We start from the raw sequence: 22,254 nt of genomic DNA, 5'->3' as shown, positions 1-22,254 counted from the left end.
TAATCAGAAGGAAATAAACAGGGCAATGGCATCAAACACGGAACCATAACAAGTTGAAGCTGCCATAATTTGTGGAGGGAATGAACAACACAAATTTCAGCTCCTGGACAATTCCCTAATATTCCTTGTTAAACAACAGGCTTCTCGTTCTACTTTCCAAATACACAAAGGTTTACACTGAGTAAATATACCCAAGATGAAGGTGGCTACCGCTTGGGTGAAAAAGCCTGATCACAAGTGGTCAGGGTGGGCGTCAAATATGAAGAAAGAAGGGCTTATCAATGAGCCAGAACTCAAACCCCAAGATTTTGAGTAAGCTAAATGACTCCTCAGAGGAGGAACCCATATGGTCCAGCCCACATCCTTCTGAAACCTTACATTCCTCCCACGCCATCACGGAAGCTACTGGAACTCTGGCCCTTTATTCTCCTTTTGGCCTTGCCTTGATTTCCACCACAGTCGTCACTTCTCAGACTCCATTTTCCTCATTTTGAGAATATGAGGATAATGATGCTGACCATCGCTTCAAACACTTAATGATCACATTCACTATATGTCACGCTTTGTCTCCATCCTTGGAAACGTGCTACTACAAGAAAAACGCAAGGTAGGCTGCATGATATTTAACAAAGTACTCAATGCAAAAGCCACATATAAAGTTGGAGGAGACTCTTAGGAGTCCCTTGGACTGCGAGGAGATCAAATCAGCCCTTCCTAAAGGAAATCAGTCCTTAACATTCATTGGAAGGACTGATGCTGAAAATGAAAATCCAATACTTTGGCCACCTGATGCAAAGAACTGACTCCTTGGAAAAGACCCTGATGCTGGGAAAGATTGAAGGCAGGAGGAAAAGGGAAACACAGAGGATGAGATGGTTGGCTGGCATCACCGACTTGATGGACATGAGTTTGAACAAGCTCCAGGAGTTGGTGATGAACAGGGAAGCCTGGCATGCTGCAGTCCATGGGGTCACAGAGTCGAACACGACTGAGCGACTGAACTGACTGATATATAAAGTAAGATGTCCTAAAGGGTATACACTTCAAAGGTTCTCCAGTAACTGGCTGAGGGTCTGAGGTTAACAGTCTCCGTCTGAATCACTGAAGATAAATGTACAGTCTATATAATTTTAACTGGCTCACTGCATTTTGCTTCTTTGAAAACTAACCCCACCCCCCCCCCCCACCCCCCCGCCAACCAACTCCGCTCCTCTAATCCCCTAATTGAGTCATTTGTTCCACTACCAACTCAAAACATTACATTTTTTAGAACTCTCACTGAATGTATAATGCCTTTTAGTCACCCCACCAACCAGAGGTCTCAGCGAAGAAATAAGAACATGGCACTAATGCTTTTGCAAAGAAGACTGTCACAGCTCTGCTTTATGGCCTCCCGACCTGTCTGCCCTTGAGTATTCAGAGACTTCTTGAACTCAAAGCACCTTCTGCCCGCTTGTTTATTGCAGCCACCCCAGTTCCAGATTCAGAGAGAGCCCAGTCGATGCCACTGAGCTCAACGCTGCTTCATCTGCTCTTACAGCATTCACCCGGGACAGGTGTGTCTTAACTAGAAAGCTTTTCAGAGTCTAAAAGAACTACAGGGTCTTCTCCTGAAGCTGTAGAAAGTGGTGGAAGGCAGTCTTCCTTGGCTCTGTTCAAACAAGTCGGTCTCTGCTGCTACTCGGGAGAAATAAGACGCATTCAGTGCTCTCCGCTGTCGGCTTGTGACTTCCTTCAAAAGTTGCCTGTCAACGCGGAGATCAAGAAGACATCGACACGACAACACACGAACGGTGCAGATGTACAAGTGAGCCCCTGAAGGGCTGGCAGGGACAGGCTGCCCGCTGAGCCAGGAGAACATGTGGTGCCGCCTCTGACGCACTGCAAGTGCTGGGACTTTTTTTTTTTTTTTCTTGTTAAGAAATATGGAGTTGAAAATGACATTTGGGGGTATTTTTGTAAAAATATTTGGTGAATATTAAATTCTTTAAAAACATTTCCCGCTATAAGCCGAACTGAGTTCCCACATTTCAGTCAAAACCTCAAACTGACAAGCAAATGTTTATTTTCCTTTTAGCATATTTTTAAAATAATTGGTTATACTCATACAGACACACATCAACACACGCAGACATAAAACCAGGCAAGGCTGATCATTTTAGGTAAGACTCTCTGGATATCCAGAAAGAACCTACAGTCATTTTATTTAGACTGGACCCCAGGTTCTTTAGAAGTATAACAGGACTAATTATAGGAGTTTTCCACATAAATGAAATGCTAATTACATGTTGGCAGAGCAATGTAAAGTTCCCTGGGCAAAAGTGTTTAATTGTTCAGGCTTGCCAAACATGTTATGTGTCATGCAGAGGAAACAGCCATAATTCTCACACCTGAGGACTGCAAATGCTACGGAAGTGTCTCAAAAATATATTTGAGTCAGAAGGCACCATTAGGAAATGAATATATATATATATATATATATGTGTGTGTGTGTGTGTGTATATATATATATGTGTGTGTGTGTGGTGAGTATCTAATTGCTCAATTTACAACCCAGTTATAAGCAATTATCCAATGAGCAATAAGGGTCTTGCCTACCTCGCATCACTTTTTATCTACCCTCGCCTTGGGTCTCCCCACTGTTACATCAGACTTTGCTGGATACTCTGAGATTGTGCCCATGAGCTTAATTCCCCCAACTCTGCTGAGAAAGGCTCTTTTTGCAACCTAACGCTATTCCTTCTCCCTACAGCTTACTTTGCTTTTGCCTGGGAAATATTAACCAAACTTATCTGAGAAAAGAAGGCCTGGGTACATATGGGAATGCTTTGGTAGATATTACTTTTAAAAACTACCTCAATAGTTCTTCCTCCTGCAGCCTCTAAACACAGAGGTGGCCGAGGGAAGAGGTCACGGGAGGAAATAGATGCCTGGAGATAGAGAGCAGGGCAGAGTCAGGGTGTGCCACAGAGAAATCCACAAACTGCTGGGATACAACATAAGACAAATGATAATACGTTGCCAACAAACCACGCAGTGCAAAGCTTTCTCTATAAAGACCCTATCCTTTGTCGATCTTTATTCTGAAGGAGCAGAACCCAAAAGAAAGATGTTTGCAGAGACAGAAACACGAGTGATTTCAATTCCTCCCAGTTCAGAATGGATGCTTGACAGACTAATTTTCTCCCCTGGGTGTTTGAATTCCTCAGATCTAAAAGTCTCTAACTTCTTTCACTGGGGGAAAAAAAAGCTGTAAAATGTCATACTAGACATAAGCAGGAGTGAAATCTAAAGCTCACTACATCCAGAGCAAAGCCCGCCACCAGGCAGAGCCTCAGCTGCAAGCTCTCTTGGGAACACCACTTCACTTGCACACCTGCCTTCTCAGGCTGGACCATTTCGATATTTACTACATGAAGAAGGTCCTATTCCCTTTTCTGTCTAGGACAGGACCCTGGATATTGGCATTGTAAGCTACGCATTTTACTTAAAACCTCATGTCTTTTGTCATCAAAATGTCACTGAGCCCAAAGCTGGGACAGGTAACCAAGGAGGGGCTCCACTGGGCTATGAACCAGTATCACCTGTTGGGAAAGTGGTTAAGCAGTTACTATCTGCTGCTGCTAAGTCGCTTCAGTCGTGTCCGACTCTGTGCAACCCAACAGACAGCAGCCCACCAGGCTCCCCCGTCCCTGGGATTCTCCAGGCAAGAACCCTGGAGTAGGGTACCATCGCCGTGTATTAAAAATGCCTGTGTACTTTGACTCAGCAATTCTCCCTGAAAACTGCTGCTAGCCCAATAACTGCAAATCCATAAAACAATACAAAAACTTCATGCACAAAGATGACAGTTATCTAAGGAGTTTCTGAAGGCAGTGTAAATAGTTACCATGAGAGAAATTTAGATATTTCATGTCCATTCCACATAATATTGTATAGCAATGAAAAATGTATTTTAGAAAGTATTTTAATAACATCAGAAATGCTTATCTTATAATGTTAATATTAAAAGACGAGAAAGGAACATTCAGAAGTGTACTACTGAATGACCTCCATTTTGGCATTTAACATTTTAACATTTAATAAAAATGTTTATTTAAAAAGCTAAGAAAGAAATCAACAACTGAAGTCTTGTCTGAACAATGAGATCATAGATGACTTTTTCGTCTGTATTTTTTCTCCCCCCAAATGTCTTAAAATGTATTTCTTTTAAAACAAGAAAAAAAAAATCAAAACCATATTGAAGATATAAATGACTGAAGGGAAGAAGCACACCAAATAGTTTGTTTCTCCTTTTTTGTGGAGATTAGTCTAATAATAGCAAAGCTGGAAGCCGAAATATTGTCAGATTTTATGACAGCTTAAAAAAGTCAATTAACAAAGTAGATTTCTAGAACTTTATTTTTCAGACTGTGTAGTCCAAACTTAATTTTAAAGTAACATATTCCTGAGTAGAAAGTGACGCTATTCAAACTTAAACAGGTATCAAGACCAGATCATTTCGTTCTGTGAATTTATTCAACATTCAACAAATATGTATGGTGTATTACTCCGTGCCAGGCGCTGGGGATCCAACAGTGAACAAAACAGATGGGGTTTGTGCACGAAGGAAGCTTATGGCATAGTGGGGCTGAAAGGGATGGTTTGTATACAGCAACCCAGCTAAGGCTGATTCAGTGACTCCTGCCAAGATGAGATGCTAGACCTACAGAGAATCTCCTATCACTCCATGCTTAAGAATAAAAACTCCAGCTATTATTATCAAATTTCATCCTTCTCTCCAAGGAGAACTTTGTAAGATACACAGGAACTTTTGGGCAGTGACAGAAACCCAGAACACCTAGGAGGAGGTTTGAAGAGGCAAGGGCTCAAACTCCAACCGCTGTGGGTTCAAATTCCCTCGCCAGGTGAATCCCTTTCTGTCTCCTCTTTTAAAATATAACGAGTGAGGTCACTTTGGATTTTGTCCTGAGCACTGAAGGCAATCACTGGGAAAGCATGCGCAGGATGATGTCTGGCACAGAAAAAGTGCTCAACAAAAAAGCCTTCCTCTTCTCCGTGAAACGGACATATTTACACGTTAAAGACAACAAAAAACCAGGTAACGACAAAGAAGTAGAAGTCAGTAAAATGAGGGACTGGGGCAAGCGGGAGTGACTGCTAATGGGCGTGGGGTTTCCTGGAGAGTGATGACAATATTCTAGAATTAATTGTGATAGCTGCACAACACTCGTACACTACAAAAACCACTAAGTTGTACACTTTACATGGATGGACTGTACATTATGGGAATTATATCTCAATGAAACTGTTTCAAATGTATTTTTTAAAAGTCAATGGAACCTTTTAATACATATGCCCAGATGGGCCAACAGCTATTCTATGCAACCCATGAGACTGAGTGAATTTTGTAATTAGAAAATAATATCTTCAGTTCCAAGTCACTATAATGTTAAGACTCACATTTTCTTGCCAACTCTTTCACAGGGAAAAGACACACAAGCATACTGGATAATACCACACACACAACTCTTAAAAGACAGCTTCTTAAATCTTTTGCTGTATATGCCTCAGTCCTAAGAAGAGTTCAGTTTAAAATATTTTACATTCAGTATTCACATACAAGACTAACTTTAGATACAATATCAACCAATCAAAAGGGGAAACAAAATGCCTTCAATACACAGGGAGTTTGAAACTTACCACTTCATTACTTAACACCTAACGTCACCACCAGAATACGTATTAAAAAAAACACAAAAGAACAAATGTTTGGTCCAAAGACATTATGTTAAATCTTACCTAATAGCCACTTACTATTCACATTGACAAGAGGTAAATTGACTGTGTTACGGTTTTCCAGCAACACACAATCATTCATCATATCCAGATTTTCTCATTATATCATCAAGAAAGCATCAAACAGATCCAAGACAGCATAAAGCAAAAAACCCAGGAAAATGGCCCAGACAAAGATTCCCTGCTGCTCTCCTTACTTCCTCCTTCTGTCAATACGTCTTTACTAAGCACCTACTATGTGAAGACCTTGTCTCCATCTTTACCTTCTGTATTTTTCTGAAAACATTAGTTTTAGTAATCTTAAAAAAAAATGTGATATGAGCTTTCTAATTGTTTATACTATACCCCATCAAACAATTTCACTTTATTAAAAATTTTTTTGCCGCTGAAAACAGAAGAATCAGAGAAAATAAAGATGGCATATGGTTCAGCAAGGGTTTCCCCAGGTGGCTCAGCAGTAGAGCCTGCATGCCAAGCAGGAGAGGCAGGTTTGATCCCTGGGTTGGGAAAATCCCCTGGAGAAGGAGATGGCAACCCACTCCAGTGTTCTTGCCTGGGAAATCCCATGGTCATAACCTGGCAGGCTACAGTTCATGGTGTTGCAAAGAGTCAAACATGACTTAGCAACTAAACCACCACCATCATGATAAAGCAAACATATGGATCTGATTTTCTATTTGGGTTGCCTTTTGCATGTGAAAATGAGCAGCACTTGTACATTTTGCAAAGTGCATCCCTTGAGCTGCTCTACCACCAATGGTGATGTATCTTAGGAGACAATCCACAGTTTCATCAGCAGCCCCTACAGCGAGATGGCCCGGGAAGGTGAGGGTGTGAGTGGAAGCAACTAGTAGGTCTTTCAGCCCTCTGAGAAGTTTATGCTGAGGATTACATTTGGACCCTTCCTCTCATTTATGATTAGACAACTATGCTCACCTATCAAACTCACACCCCGGGAGCTGCTTTATCTCCATCGAGTACGGTACTGACAGGGAGCATGGCCATCAGCCATCTTAAGGTTCCCCCTCGCTGCACAGCTATAATCATCAACTGATATGGCAGGGAATGAAATGCAGAAGTGAAAGTGGGCATCTTACTCCGCTTGTGAGTCAAAACTGAATTTATAAAAACTGGGAACTATCTCAAGAAATAGTCATGTTTCAATCATTAAAGTACTAGACCAACTCTGTGTTCAATTACTAAAAATAAAAAGTAAGCTTGGATTAATACTTAATCTCATGAGTCAAAATTTAAAAAGAAATGTTCTTTTTTCAAAAAGGTTGGTAAGTAAATACTGCAGAATACAAATAACAAGAGCAAACATTAGCTCCATCGTCAATTATGTGGGATCACCTGCTTTTTAATAAATTAGATGAGATGGGGAGGGAGGTAGGAGGAGGGTTCAGGATGGCGAACACATGTATACCCATGGCAGGTTCATGTCAATGTATGGCAAAACCAATACAATATTGCAAAGTAAAAAAAATAAATTAATTAATTTTTAAAAAAAAAGAATTCCAAAGGGTGGTGGGGGGGGAAATTGGCTTGAGACCCCTTCCCCTGTACATAAAAACACTATCTTTTTTGTGACTTGGGAGATGCAGAAAAAGCAGAAGAATTTAAGAACATCTCTGATGGTTTAAAAGAGAATCATTTACTTCTCTAATTAAAACATTAATTCCCAAGATCACTTTCCTTTCTTCAGAAAACGCACCGAACATCAGGTGAAGGTCCTGATGTAAACAAGCATTCTTCCTCTCACACTAGGTGTTTTCTAAGAAAAGAAATTGAGGTTGCTCAGTCATGTCCGACTCTTTGCGACCCCATGGACTGCAGCCTACCAGGCTCCTCACTCCATGGAATTTTCCAGGCAAGAATACTGGAGTGGGTTGCCATTTCCTTCCCCAGGAGATCTTCCCGACCCAGGGATTGAACCCGGGTCTCCTGCAGATGCTTTACCATCTGAGCCACCAGGGAAGTCTCTTTTCTCGGATGTCATAATTTTTATTTCTATTATCCCCTCTGAAAACTCCCAGTGTCTTCTGAGTACAATCTTTCATTTGCTACTTTTATCAACTTTCCTTAATCCTTTGGGTTTCTGAACTATTTCAAAAATAACTCAGCAGACCACACAGAAATGAAGTCACAGTATCTGGCTTACGGGAGAAAGAAACTAAGGTCTGCCTCACTGTATTAATGACTTGGGATGAGTGATACACCAGCTAATTGTTCACTAAGCCCCTCAAAACCTCTGTGGGGTTCATGTTCAGGATCAAAGCTAGGCCTCTTTCTCATTAGCACAGGTATTAAACAGCTATGCTCACCGGCCACACTAGAGCATCCTGATAGGCATTATCCACCCTGTGAGGTACACGGGGCAGGTGTTTTTGTCTATTTCATACCTGAGAAAATGAGGCAATGATACATGTGACTTCCTTAAAGGGAAAAAGTCAAGCAGCGTGCAAACGGCCAGGACATCCCCTCTTTCCCCTGAGACAATGGTTCTCATAATTGTTTACACATTAGAAACCCCTGGAGCGAGTTGGAAAAAAATACCAGTGGCAGGTCACCAAATTGCCAGCCCAGACTAAGGAGATGCCAGGGCATCAGTGTGGTTTAAAAGCTCTCCAGGTGATTCACAGGCACAAAGTTGAGAACCACTGATCTATAACCGACAGATGTTTAAAAGGCCTTCACTGACAAATAACCAGTTTGCTTTCTCTCACTTCCTTTTCTTCAGGACAGAATGGCAGAGCCATGGTAAATGACAGTCATAACAATGAACAGTGGACCCAGCGGAACCAAGTATGTTCTCAGGGAGGGGAAAAAAAAAAACCCCAGTAAGAAACAGGATTCAGTAAGAATCAAAAGGAAAATACAGTCTTGAAATCTAAAAAAACCAAGCTCAATACACATGTATTTATACAAAATGCGTACATACCATGTTTTCTTTGTCCCACCCGCCACACCAAAAGAGCAAATTTTCAAACAAATAACTATACATTGGCATGTGTGTCCCAAATGTCAGGAATGAAATGCTAAGGGAATTCTTTCTAACATCTGCGAGTGATTTTGTAGAATACGTCATTGCTCCTATGCATTCACCTTAAAGAAGAAAGATCAGAGTAGAGTAACCATACATCCAAATGAAGTAATAATTTTTCTCTCCTATTAAGCATGATCTGAAACCCACTAATTATTTCCAGAGGGAACTTCTCTCCTAACACTTTATTCCTGAGTAGAGTTTTTGGCAGTAACACAAGCAGGAATGTCTGATTAAAAGAACCCTCCTCAAATGAAGAATTCCAAGCATAAGAAACCATAAGGTACCTAGTGGGGATGTCATATTTCAGCTTTGTTGCTCCTACTATCTTCCAATGAAATCACAGGGACACTTGATATTCCCCCAAAGACTGCAAATGGGGCCTTTTAAAATTTCTGGGACCTTGGAACAAGCATATACAAACTTCGCACATGGGTGAACGCACATAAATTGGGGTTTGTGAAAAACACTACCAGTGATACAATATCTTCAAAATGAAAATACCAAGGAAGAGATTTTATTCAACTCAATCTATAACAGCAGTCAAAGGCAACTGACAGTTTTACAAGTGCTCGACCTGAAGCTCTTTGTTAGTGAAACCTAGTACTAGAAAAAACGAGGCTTACTTTCCCTTCACTTCTCCCCAAATCCATCTCTTTTAGCTCTGTCAAAGAACTGGCTCCAAATGTGTTTGTTCCGCTTCTCTCTTTGTTTTTCCCAAAAGGGAAAAATTAATGGTCAAATGGGTTTAATTTTTAAATTGGTACAAGAGTTTTAAACATACTGTACCAAAAAAAAAAAAAAAAGTGCAAATGGAATGCTCTTGAAAACAGTTACACATTAAACACACATCTTATGACCCAGGCCTCTACTAAGGCAAGTTCTTAAGTTCTATGGAGGTCAGAAGTTTAGTTTATTCAGCAAGAATAACTCTATTAACAGCTCCATCTCCTTCTTGTCACCACAGTAAACATCCACACATTCCAAATCCTGGAAAATGTGAGGCAATTCAGAGGACGCTGGAGCTGTGGAAGACTCCACTACTCTGCCTGAGAAGCTTCTAAAACTATCTGTCTGTCATCTGAAGGAAGTCACCCACGGGGATTCAGGGATCACAGAGGATCAGAGAAGGCACACTGAACTCAGGAGATGGAATTTCAGAGAACAGCAAGGAACTGGGGAGGCTTTATTCATATCACTTTTAAATAATAATGATGATGAAAGCCCTTTAAATGTATGTATGCCCAGAGCATCAGAATTTCCAATCAACATATATACTATTGTTTTCAAACACAGATTTTCTTTTTTCTAAATAATCCCATCTTTTACTAAAGTGAAAGTGAAGTCACTCAGTCATGTCTGACTCTTTGCGACCCCATGGATGGTAGCCTACCAGGCTTCTCCGTCCATGGGATCTTCCAGGCAAGAACACCAGAAGCACTGGAGTGAGCTGCCATTTCCTTCCCCAGGGGATCTTCCCGACTCAGGGATCAAACCCAGGTCTCCTGCATTGCAGGCAGCCGCTTTACCCTCTGAGCCACCAGGGAAGCCCCTCTTTTACTGAAGGCCAAGGTTAAAAGTAAAAAAAAATCAGCAGACTCCTAAGCAAAGTGAGAAGAAAAAGAAAAAAAACTAAACTAAACTTAGAGCTGTTTCAGAACCACAAAAACCTTCTGGATTTTTAATTAGATTTTACAGCATCTACCATGTAGGAAGGTCACCCTGCAGGAACCTGTCCTATCCCACACTGAATGAAATAAATGAAATCACGACGCACTGTAAGCTGACAGGCGCTAAGTCACAGCTAGGAAAATGGAAGACAGTGCTTCACCCTAAGGAGTCAGTTATCCAAGTACAAGACAACCTGACTTTCAACTTGATGTGAATTAATCCTTACTCTTTTTAAATCATTTTATACCTGAAAATCAGCACCTCCACTAATTAATCTTAACAACGTCTTGAAGTCTTTTCTACGTTTTCTTATGGAGATGCCAGTCTGAAGCCTTTATCCATCACTTCTCCTCTAGGAAAAAAACCTAAGGGAAGATGAACCGTGCGCAACCCAGAGGCGACAAAGGAGAAGCGAGCTCCCCACGTGGACCCCCTTGCACTGGGCAGGGTCTGAACAGACAAGCAACATGACCGAGGTTTAATTCCAGCTCCTCTGACACCGATCCCTCCCAATGTGGTTGTGTACTACTGATTTAAGTGGCTTTCCAGTTTAAGGTACAAAGAGGGAGAAGGCGCAACACCTCCCACGTTTCTAAAACCAAGAGTAAATTTTAACTGTCAGTTCTATTTGAGCAAGTAAGAGATCTCTCTGGATCTGCTGCTTTCATTCCCTCTCATGGCTGCTTCCTATAGAATTCAATCTTGATTTTTCCTTACTGATGCTATCTACCAAATTTTCTATCTAATGATGTAATCCATCCTACAAGAAGAGTAAATTCAATGTAATATGTAGAATTCAAAGATTTTCCGTAGAAGTTTTGTTTTTCCGTCTTGAAACAGCCTGAGCTATTTTTTGCCTACTCACAGTTATACTCACACCTGTCGCCTGATTTCCAGTCATTTTTATTCTCATTCCCTAGTTTGGCACCATTCTTAACTATTTTCTCCCAACCATTTCTTTCCCAACAATCACCCCCAATATATGGTCCTTTCCCATCCACTCAGCCTCTTCAGCATGTATTTTACTTCTTCTCCTTTGAGTTTCAGCCTCCAGTTCTCCCCCTTGATACAGAGGAATCTATTGATTTTGCATCTCAGGTCCTTCTTGTTACCTTTATCCTTGCTCTGGACTCCTCCCCTAAAAGACAATGATACTGATAAGGATCATCGCCTCACTCTTTCCAATCTAGCTCAGAGGAAAAACGTTTTCCCTATGTTTTTCACTTTCCTTTGGTCCCTGGTGTACCCTGGGGCATGCTTCTTCCCCATGGCAGGAAGCGCGCCGCAGTGCAGCAGTGGAGCTCTCTCCTTCATGATTAGTTTGTACTGATTACCTACTGGCCTCTGTCAAGGACACATATGAAACGTGCTATACGGGACGATCGTGTACTATGAGATGTGGCCACCCATGTCTGGATCCACTGTCAGTGGGACACACATCTGATGTGTATTTCCAATAGGAATGGGCGATTCACCCAATCTCTCTCTCTTGCACCTTGGGTCTCATGACTAATGGACAGCACTTGCCAGAGGGCCTGCTGAATTCGGGGACCAGGAAGGTGCTACGTCTCCAGCCACAGAAAAGAACTGACTGACTCAACTGGAGCTTACGCCTTGGACTTTGGCTTCATTAGCTCTGAGCAACAACTGGCCACTGTCAAATCACAGTGATGGCCCTTGCTAAATGTAGGAACACTGGCTCCATTCAGAAGGTAAACATAAGCCTCAACAACACAAAAGCAACCACCTCAAGACAGATCAGCTGGCAAACCAAGAACAACATGAACTTGAGATCTGTTGCCCATTCTAATTTTCATGATACCTCCTAGGAGAAACGGTAACCTTCAGCCTGCTTCTCAGAGTCCTTCCAAGTTAAAGCACTTAGAGTGCAGAACCACTTAGACAGACACCAGACTGCTCCTGAATGAACGTAAAAGCAGCCATGAACAAAAAGAGAAACATAGCTCTTATTTCAACAAAAGTCAAGAGCGCATAGAAACCACTTTTCTCTTCTCTCTGAATACCACAAAGCAAATTCCCATTACACGTAGACACAGAGACATCACAGGGAAGAGGACATGGGGGAATAGGTAAAAATAAATTGTATTTACCTTCTTCTGTTTCATGCCACACGATCCCTTCCAAATTCACACTGGTTCCGGGTTCACAGGGCCCAAGACACTCTGGCTCTGTCACTACTCCAACTTCACACGTATTGACACCCACGGAACGAGTCCGAACCAAAAGCTGTTCAACCGGTGCTGCAATATTGGATGAAGATGGGGGAAAGTAGGAGGGCAGAAGCTGAGGCGTGAGACTGCTGGCGATCGGCGGCGGAGGCGCTGGCACTGTGAACAGGGGGTCAACCTGAAAGATAGACAGGCTTACTGCAGTGGTGCTGCGTGCTTGGAGCACTTCTCAATGCAAGCTGTTTGCATCACTTCCAGAACACATCACCAATCCAAATTCCATTTGCAATTATAATATGCTTTGAGTGTTTTAATGGTGCCAAAACACAAAGTAGAAGAGAAATAAGCATTTTCGTTTTTCATAACACACAAAGTAAACATTGGAGCTCTAGCTTCTTGGGTTACAGACCGGCCTTTGGGGTCCTTATAAGTTCACCAATTGACAATCTTTAGCCTCAAAAGATGTGAAGGAAATATGCTTTGCAAAATGAAGACTATTTCCCACTTGTTATGAAACTGTATTTTCAACATAACAACATTTTCCAAAGGAGAAACTCCAATAAATATCCATATAGGCATCACTGGACATTTAAGCATAAGAGATGGATTAAAATTGTTTTCAAAGTACTTTATAAACCATAATGAATTCAATCACTATTAAATAAATTAACTTACTCTGCCGAACATACAAAATCATAAACATGATTACACACACAGAAACACAGAAACTGGATATTATTAGCATGTATTAGGCATCAACTTTTAACTAAGTGTTCTGCTGCAAAGGTTGACAGCGTTCATAGAAATGGAGAACTACCCATAAATGCATGTGCTCAACAGAATCTGAGCTCCTCCATGCACAAGTCCTTTAGTACTTCAACTTGTACAGATCCCTGATGAGTTTGATCGGGACTCAGCAACTCTATGTTGAGGAAAGAGAAATGTCAGCCAAAACGAGACCCTACGGTGCAACTGCTCCCTTGCACCCCAATCCTAAGGACAAGAGCAAAGGTGTCTTTCACCACAAAAAATGCAGGAGTCGGGCCATTAATGAAACCAAAAGCTACGTATGTACTGAGCAGGTAGGTCACCAACAGACTGATCCACTCCTTCCAACCACTGTAACCACTGTCATGACTGCTATAGAATAGCTATGGCCCTGCTGACCGGTTGTCACATGTGAAAAAGCCAAACGCACAACATCTCTGCACAGGATGCCAGACCACCTGTGTCCTCAGGTTGCACAGAGACGTCACTGACATACAAGAGATGATGTCTTTATGTGTCTTATCAGTTGGGCTGACATAGGAGGTGTGTAAAAAGGACACAGAGAAAGCTCTTCTGGTAAAATTCCATCTTAGTCTGTTCATATATTCTCAGTTAACATTTGTAAGAAATCAACATTTGATACAGACATAATAGTGCATAGTCTTTGTTCTTTAAAAAACACACACACACACATACAGAGTGTTTTTCAAGAGAAGTCATACGAGGAAGTGTGCTCCTCATTCAACAGCTGAAGCAGTCATCTGTGTGGGCTTCTTGTTCATATGACTGGAGAAACTATTTCTACAGTTTGCATTTCACTAAAATGATACAGCGACGTTCACTTGCCTGAGTGATCCAAGATGCGACAGAACAGCCCTTCATCCAACTGCACACTAAAGAAAGTTAATTTCCTGCTCTCCAAGCTGCCATAAAACTCCTTTTGCTCCATGCTTTTTATTGTTCTTCATTCTTGATCACAGAGCCCGAGAAAGGAAAGCATTTAACGGCCCCAAGCCCCAGATCTGGTGATTTATGCTTTTGTGTAAATGCAGCTTAATGTGGATCAAAGTTCACACTGATAGTTTCTATTTTAAAACTGAGCTGACAAATGAAGAAAGGGGTTCAGAGGAAGACAATTTAAGGAAGGTGGGGGAAGCCAGTGCAACCCTGTAGTCTTTATTACAACTAAAGGATTGCATGAGATTGAAGTCACTCTCTAGAATTTAAAAGAGGACCAAAAAAAAAAAAAAAAGACCAAAGAAAATTATAAACCAGCTACTGCACATTTTTTTGCATGATTCCCAACAAACTCTTAATTTGTATAGTTAGTTGTAAACTGACTGTAATTTGGTGCGACACATATAAACTGAAAAGACAAAATGGAACAACGTTCTCAAAATAGTCTTCATACCCTTGATCAACAGCATACATTAATTCTAAAAGAACAAGTACAGCTTCAGTTAGACAAACAAGAAGATTGAATAAAATAAAAGAGGTGAGGTGTCTTGGAGAGTACCAACTCTCTAACTGTGAAGCTTAGGAGGCCGTGGGAAAACATGTAGAGAAGAAGCCGTAGGGGGCTTTGGCCCCACCTCCCACACTAAGTAGGCCCGTGACTTATGAGAGTCACTTAACCTCACTGAGGCCCATGTTCCTCAACTGGAAAATCTATTTTCTTGCCTTCTAATAGTGATGATGAATCCTATCACAACAGAATTTCTAGATTAAATCTCTATTTCAGGATAACTCGGCTTATGAATATATTTGCATGGAGATACATACACACTCACATACTCTTTAGGATATTTATGTAATTCCAAAGATACAGCGTCTAAAGAATCTAGATGGCTTGATGGGAGAGGCCATGGTCTCCTAGGCCTACTGGCAAGTTAACTGTGTTTATTTCCATTAACACAATTCAAAAGCAATGAAAAGAGTTCAGCTGATGATATATATAGAAGGGACCCTGGAGCCCTGTGCACACTTGTTTTAAAATGAGAAAGCTAAGATTCAGAGAAGTTTGACTATAAATATGAACAATAATCATAAATAGTTCCCCAATGTAATAAGTCTAAAACACTTAAACTTGATAGGAAAACTCAACAGGTTATATGGTTTTATAGGTTAAGCTCTTTGACTTAGACAAGTGAATTTCTCTTAAGTTTTTCCACTGAACTCGCTTCCTCAATGCAGCTCAAAATCCCCATTCCTTTAGGTCTCGATTATCATTATGAGAGTAGAAAAGCAAACTTTTCTCCCTTGGGATTTCAGGATTTGGAGTGGGAAACAAAGACCATCCATGAGGGATACCGAGGGCCGTCCTCTCCCAGAGCTTACCAACTGGAAAAGGGGTGAGGAATTACAGCCAAACTCTCAAAGCAGTTTTAGTTGGCAGGTATGCCAGTTTAAAAAAAATTTTTTTTTTTTTTTGCCAACGCAAAAAATCAGGAAAAAGTCTGAATTTCCACTCTCTCGTAACATAATAACTGGATCATGTGCTATGCTGGGCCCACATTATTCGTGGCATCAACTGACACTGCTGAGCTTCCCTCAGCCTGCAGTGACCTGCCCAGGCATAAGCCGCTGAGTTTGCATTTCCAGCTTTTTGAGACAACCACAGAATGTTCTAGCTAGGAGGTCATCTAACCCAGTTTACTCATTCTAGAGAAAGCCAGGGCCCGTATCTGTGCAAAGGCAATAATTTATCTTTAGTGGCAGCCCAGGTGAACACAGAAGAGCAGCATCCTCTAAGAACGACCTTTATAAAGGAGCTCAGCATACACTGGGAGGGAGAAGAGGGATGGGGGAGTTTGGTCATTTCTTTGTGCTAGTAAACACCCAGAGTGTGACGTGTTCTCCAAAAAAGAAATCGGTTCTCGTGTATTTCATGGTGCTTAATACACAGCCATGTGACGCTACACACAAGGCAGGGTTTTGAAAGTTGTTTTTGCCTTATACAAAAGGTCAACTTCCACTGTCCCCTCATTTCTCAGGTCATTCACTCCTACACTGAAACACAATTTCTTCACCCAGTGAGGCTCTTTAAGAGCAGCAACAGTTCCTACAAGAGTATCTGGAGAGGAGGCAATGTACACTTGGACTTGGGTAGTGACAAACCTCAGGTTGTCCTGGTTCAAATCCTGACCCTGGAAGTACTTGCTTGCGAGGGATTCTGAGCAAATGACCTGGCTATTCTAAGGTTCAGTGTCTGGATCTAAGACATGGGAGTAAGAATGATGATTATCTGCACGGGGTCGCAGTGAAGACTCAATGAGATAACTCATGCCCAGTGAAAGCTTGGCATAGCACTTAGCTCAGTAAACAACGGCTTAGGAAAAGAAAAAAAAAAAAAAGTCCCTGGTCTGATATTACAGTTCTCTAACCCTGCATGCACTCTTACAAAGCTCCTTTTTATATCCTACTATGTTTAACATAAATCTATAATCCTCTCCAAATGCATGGTTAAGTGCGGTTAAAGTATTTTAAAAGTATGAGAAAAAGGGCTTAACCCTGAGAAGCTCAGCCTGAGGAAATACTGCTCCTTTCATACACTGGCATCTGGCAGTCGTCCACTGGCTTAATCCAGCCCCGTTTTACAGCAGGCCCTGATGAGTCCTTCACTTCTGCAGAATCTCCTTCCACTCATCTCTTGCTGGACCTCTTTTTTTCTGTGCTATGCTCCCCTCAAAGTTTCCTTTTATTCACCTCAAATTGATCGCATGTCCACCCAATAAATAATTACTAACATACCTGCTGTGTGCCAGGTGCCACTAGCAAAAGAGTGGGCAAGACTGCAGCAATAGTCAAATGGCCACACAAATACAGCAAAAGGGCAAGCGTCGCTGCAGCACTTCACGTAAGGGGCTACCCAGGGTGACCTGAGTGTGAAAACCAGCACGAAGAAGGCAGTGCGGGGCAGAGACCAGCCTCTGTAGCTGGAGTCCATGTCAACCTTTAGCAACAGAAGCCTGGGCAAGCTGCCTGATCTTTCTGGGACTAAGCAGCTTCATCTGTAAAACAGAAACAAGACCTGACTACTAAGGTGACTACCACCACCCAAGATCACGCAAAACGACGTTAGCCCAGGGCACGTGGTACGGAAGAGCCCTCAATAAATAAATGCTCCTGCCATCGCCAATATGATTCTTATTATCACAAACATACCTGAGACCTGAACTGAAAAAGAAAATGCTAGGTGGCTTAGCCCTTTAAAAGCCAAATGCTAGGATTTGCTACAAAGAGTAGCAGTTATAAGCACCTTTCGGGAGGGACATTCCCTAAAAGAGTATTCCTACCATCTTCCATTTAAAAATCAGTGGGGAATTATTAGTCAAATGATACCAGTAACTGGAATAAAACAGCAAGAGGGAGAACTGGCCGGTTTTAGCGAAGGTTCCTTTGTCAAAGCTCTTTTCTATTATCCTGACGGGACACTGATGTAATCTACTAGAGCCTGAAAGAGGAAAGCAGCCATCTCCAGTGGAAGAAAAAAAAGACCCATAAGTCTAACAGCTGGTGGTGGCAGCCTGTCAAACTGAGGAAAGTTAATGTCAAGAACAGACGCGCGGCAGTCTCTCACTGTTATTTCTGCATGATTATTCCCAGGTGTTGGTGCACACTGAGCGGTAGCCTGGCTATTTATTACTCGAGAGAGAGCCTAAGAGCATGGGAGTCGGAGAGAGAGGCGGGGAAGGAAAGGTTATTTACACAGATAGCGGCACACAGGGTGAGTAATCAGACGACCAGGGGACAAAAATAGTCTGCAGAGAGAGGTCCTGGCAGTATTTTCTCTGTTCACCTTATTTCAAGAGCTTCCTGAGTGCTGATGAGCAAGGAAGGCTCCAATGCTGGAGCGCGGCAGGCAGCAGCTTTGCACCATCGGGCACGGACTGTGGCCCCTGGTGATGGTTTCCAGGACCTGGAAACTGACAACAAGTGAGGAAAGGTCGGCTGGGCAGGGCTCACCTGACAAAGGGACAGTCAGGTTGGCGTTACTGCGGGGACGGCTAGCACTGCCAGGAAGATGGGAAGCTCACCACCAGGAAACAGGCAAGCCTCAAGGAAAGATTCCTTCCTGTACCCCGGGGCAGTTCTGAACCTTACTGGGGAACTTGCCTGGGTTTCTTCCATCTGTTGCTACAAATCTCCATGCTCATCTTGCTCTTAACCCCTCAATCCTGGGATTCTCAGGTCGCCAACAACCAGAGAGGGAATGGTGTTTTATTTTGTTCAGAGTCAATATTTTTACATTCTGTGAGCACACCAGGGCACGAATGCTTAATGCTCACGTTTTCTCCATATCCTGGTATTTGGCTGTTTTATGAGATTGCCCACAGTCACCTCTTTAATTTAAAAAGCATTAGACAGAGACGGCACTCCATGTAAGGGAAATCACAGCTCTTTAAAGGTGACCACTGGCGCAGTCCATCACTTTGCATTTTAACTATCCTTTCTGCCAGACATCGTTGCTTCATTAGTAAAGCAAGGGAAGCTTAAAAAATGGTTTCCTTAAGCACCGATCTTTTCCCCAAAATGATTCGTCAAGGGTGAATTTTCATCCTTGTCGGACAAAATTGGAACAACTGCATTTCAGTCTTCCTAATTCTGTCTTTCCTACATGTAGCGCAGGCTTTTCCTTCTAGAAACCGTGATCAGGGCAAAGTACGCATTACAGCTTGCTGCCAAACAACAGGGGCAAACTCCTTCTAAGGGCCTACTGTACACCAGGCCCCAGATGTTTTCTATATTCTCTGACAGTCATAACATCCCCATTTTATAGAAACAGAAACTGAAGACCTCAGCGAATGAGCTACTTACCCAGAGAGCTGAAATTCCACGCCAAACCTCTCTGACTTCAAAGTCTGTGGGCTTTCTTGTAAAACTAGTAACACTATCAGTCACTACTGTTTAACACTTATTACACAGGAGGGATGATACTGTGCATGCTCTCATTCAGTCTTCACCAGGTTGTAACTGAACGTACTTAACAGATGAGGAATAAGGAACTTAAGCTGAAAAGGTCACTTAGGGTCAGTGGCTGAGCCAGAATTTGAACCCACATTGATCAAACAGCAAAAGAAACTCTTCTCAATGTAAAAGAGAACACGAGGTAGAAAGAAACCTACCTCCCCAGGTAATTTCTGACCCTTTTCTGCATGTTAGAAGCCACGCATCTGATTATTTTCTCAACTCGTAGATCAGGATGGTGCATCTTGGTGTGCCCAAGCAAATACCGCAATTCCTTCAGAAACCTCAACTACAAAACCTCACAGAAACCATAGCTCAGGTATTGTTTTGCTGTTGATACTGTTTTAAATCATCTGACTCCAAAAGCAACAGCTATATACAATGACTGGGAATCACACTATTATTTTCAGTTTCTCTTTCCTAGGCATAAAGACCAGAGACCAAATAAAAAGCCACAGTTCTAGCTGCTCGCACGCTTTTAAAGGCTTAGCCGCTGAATAGGTAGGGCTCAGCCTTGGGATAGACCAGGGCTTCAGTTCCAAGGCCAGTGGGGTCAAGATGGATGCTTCCATTCCCAACCAGGACTCCAGCCCTGCTAAAGTCACAGAATGCCCCCCCAGGCTCTCTGGGACACTGCGTGGGGGTGGTAATCAAGGGAAGGTGGCTGACTGTTCAGTGTATTATTCAAGAAGCAACTCCATGTGCAGAAAGGTGACAGGCTTCTAACACGCAGAAGCACAGACAGGCCAGCCACAAGTGTAAACTATATTTTAAACAAGTGACGATTTTTAACTTCATGCTCTAGCTGTGATAATTTTTCAAAGCAAAAGACAAGGAAGGCACCGAGTATAGAAAGACAGAGTATAATTAAACTACCCTGGACTTGGTGTCTAAAGCTTTCTGGTTGTCTTGAAGCCAAACCAAAATCTCCCCTAGAAGGCCCTCCCCCAGCTGTGTCAGGTTCCATGGGAAAATGAAGCTGGTGGAGGTAGAGGGGACATAGGGACTCAGCCTTGGGTACTTTCCACCAACCACAGCAGTTGTTACACACTCAGCCTCATCTATGTTCTTTGTGGGGGAAGGGAGGGGAACCATTCCTGTCTTATTCCTGAGCCACAGATTCTTCATCTGTTTTAAAACTGTCAGTGACACTACTCAGCAACCTAAGCATGCTTTAAATAGTAGTAAATGACCGGTGTTTTCCTATCTTGTTCATAAGGCTTCTCTGATTTCCTCTCATCCTGCCTACTTCCAAAGACACCTTAAAAAACAAGATTAAGCCACAAAGAAAGGAGGAGGTGGTAAAAGTATTTTTAAAAAAAAAGTCTTCTTGGATTAATCCTTTTCCCTTTATTTTGTACAAAACTAAACCCCTGTGTATACCTCAGATATGCAGATGACACCACCCTTATGGCAGAAAGTGAAGAGGAGCTAAAGAGCCTCTTCATGAAAATGAAAGAGGAGTGAAAGAGTTGGAGTAAAGCTCAACATTCAGAAAACGAAGATCATGGCATCTGGTCCCATCACTTCATGGCAAATAGATGGGGAAACAGTGGAAATAGTGGCTGACTTTATTTTGGGGGGCTCCAAAATCACTGCAGATGGTGACTGCAGCCATGAAATTAAAAGACGCTTACTCCTTGGAAGGAAAGTTATGACCAACCTAGACAGCATATTAAAAAGCAGAGACATTACTTTGCCAACAAAGGTCCGCCTAGTCAAGGCTATGGTTTTTCCAGTGGTCATGTATGGATGTGAGAGTTGGAGAAAGCTGAGTGCCGAAGAATTGATGCTTTTGAAGTATGGTGTTGGAGAAGACTCTTGAGAGTCCCTTGGACTGCAAGGAGATCCAACCAGTCCATTCTAAGGGAGATCAGTCCTGGGTGTTCACTGGAAGGACTGATGCTAAAGCTGAAACTCCAATACTTTGGCCACCTCATGTGAAGAGCTGACTCACTGGAAAAGACCCTGATGTTGGAAGAGATTGGGGGCAGGAAGAGAAGGGGACGACAGAGGATGAGATGGCTGGATGGCATCACTGACTCGATGGACATGAGTTTGAGTGAACTCTGGGAGTTGGTGATGGACAGGGAGGCCTGGTGTGCTGTGATTCATGGGGTCGCAAAGAGTCGGACACAACTGAGTGACTGAACTGAACTAAAAAGATGCTGGGAAAGACTGAAGGCGGGAGAAGGGGACACATAGGATGAGATGGCTGGATGGCATCACCGACTCAACGGACATAAGTTTGTGTAAGCTCTGGGTGTTGGTGATGGACAAAGAAGCCTGGCGTGCTGCAGTCCATGGGGTTGCAAAGAGTAGGACACGACTATGCAACTGAACTGAACTGAAACCCCTGTAAAGTTCCACATCAATCCCATTTCTTGCAGTTAGATCTGGCCCTTGGTCCTGGAAAGGGAAATTTTTAAAAAAGAAGCCCAGAGGTAAAACTCTTGATTTTGCTTCCTGTGAGTATACCTGCACCAGTGAGCAAATCAATTTCAAAACCCCTGATTATTGAGTATCTCTGCAGATAACCGGCCATTAAAGCATTGCCTGTCTTCGCATGACCCCAATTTCTCCTCGAAATTAATAAAAGGTTGTAGGTCTCTAATCCTCAACTATCTCAGGACACAGACATGATTCAATGAAGGGAGAAAGGAGGAGAAATGAAAGAAAGAAAAGCCTGTTGGGATTGGGGGGGGGGGGGGATAATCACCTTATTCCTAATGCTCTAACCAACAGCACTTCTTTATAGTAGAAAATCTCACCTGCAACTACCTTAAACATAGTCTTTTCAAGGAATATTCTGGACAT

At 42.4% G+C, this 22,254-nt stretch overlaps 1 protein-coding gene across 5 annotated transcripts in view; it reads right to left on the bottom strand.

The window, feature by feature from the left end:
• ZNF608 (zinc finger protein 608) overlaps positions 1 to 22,254 on the bottom strand; it is a 108,153-nt gene that overhangs the window by 47,146 nt on the left and 38,753 nt on the right. For all 5 annotated transcript variants that reach the window (XM_027969979.3, XM_027969981.3, XM_042250293.2 and 2 more), the window contains one exon: positions 12,625 to 12,880. In XM_027969979.3, coding sequence (XP_027825780.1) covers positions 12,625 to 12,880 — 256 coding nt within the window. The remainder of the gene's footprint in view (positions 1 to 12,624; positions 12,881 to 22,254) is intronic.

Source organism: Ovis aries, chromosome 5 (assembly GCF_016772045.2).
Source record: "Ovis aries strain OAR_USU_Benz2616 breed Rambouillet chromosome 5, ARS-UI_Ramb_v3.0, whole genome shotgun sequence".
NCBI lineage: Eukaryota > Metazoa > Chordata > Mammalia > Artiodactyla > Bovidae > Ovis > Ovis aries.
This window is presented reverse-complemented; position numbering and strand designations above follow the sequence as displayed.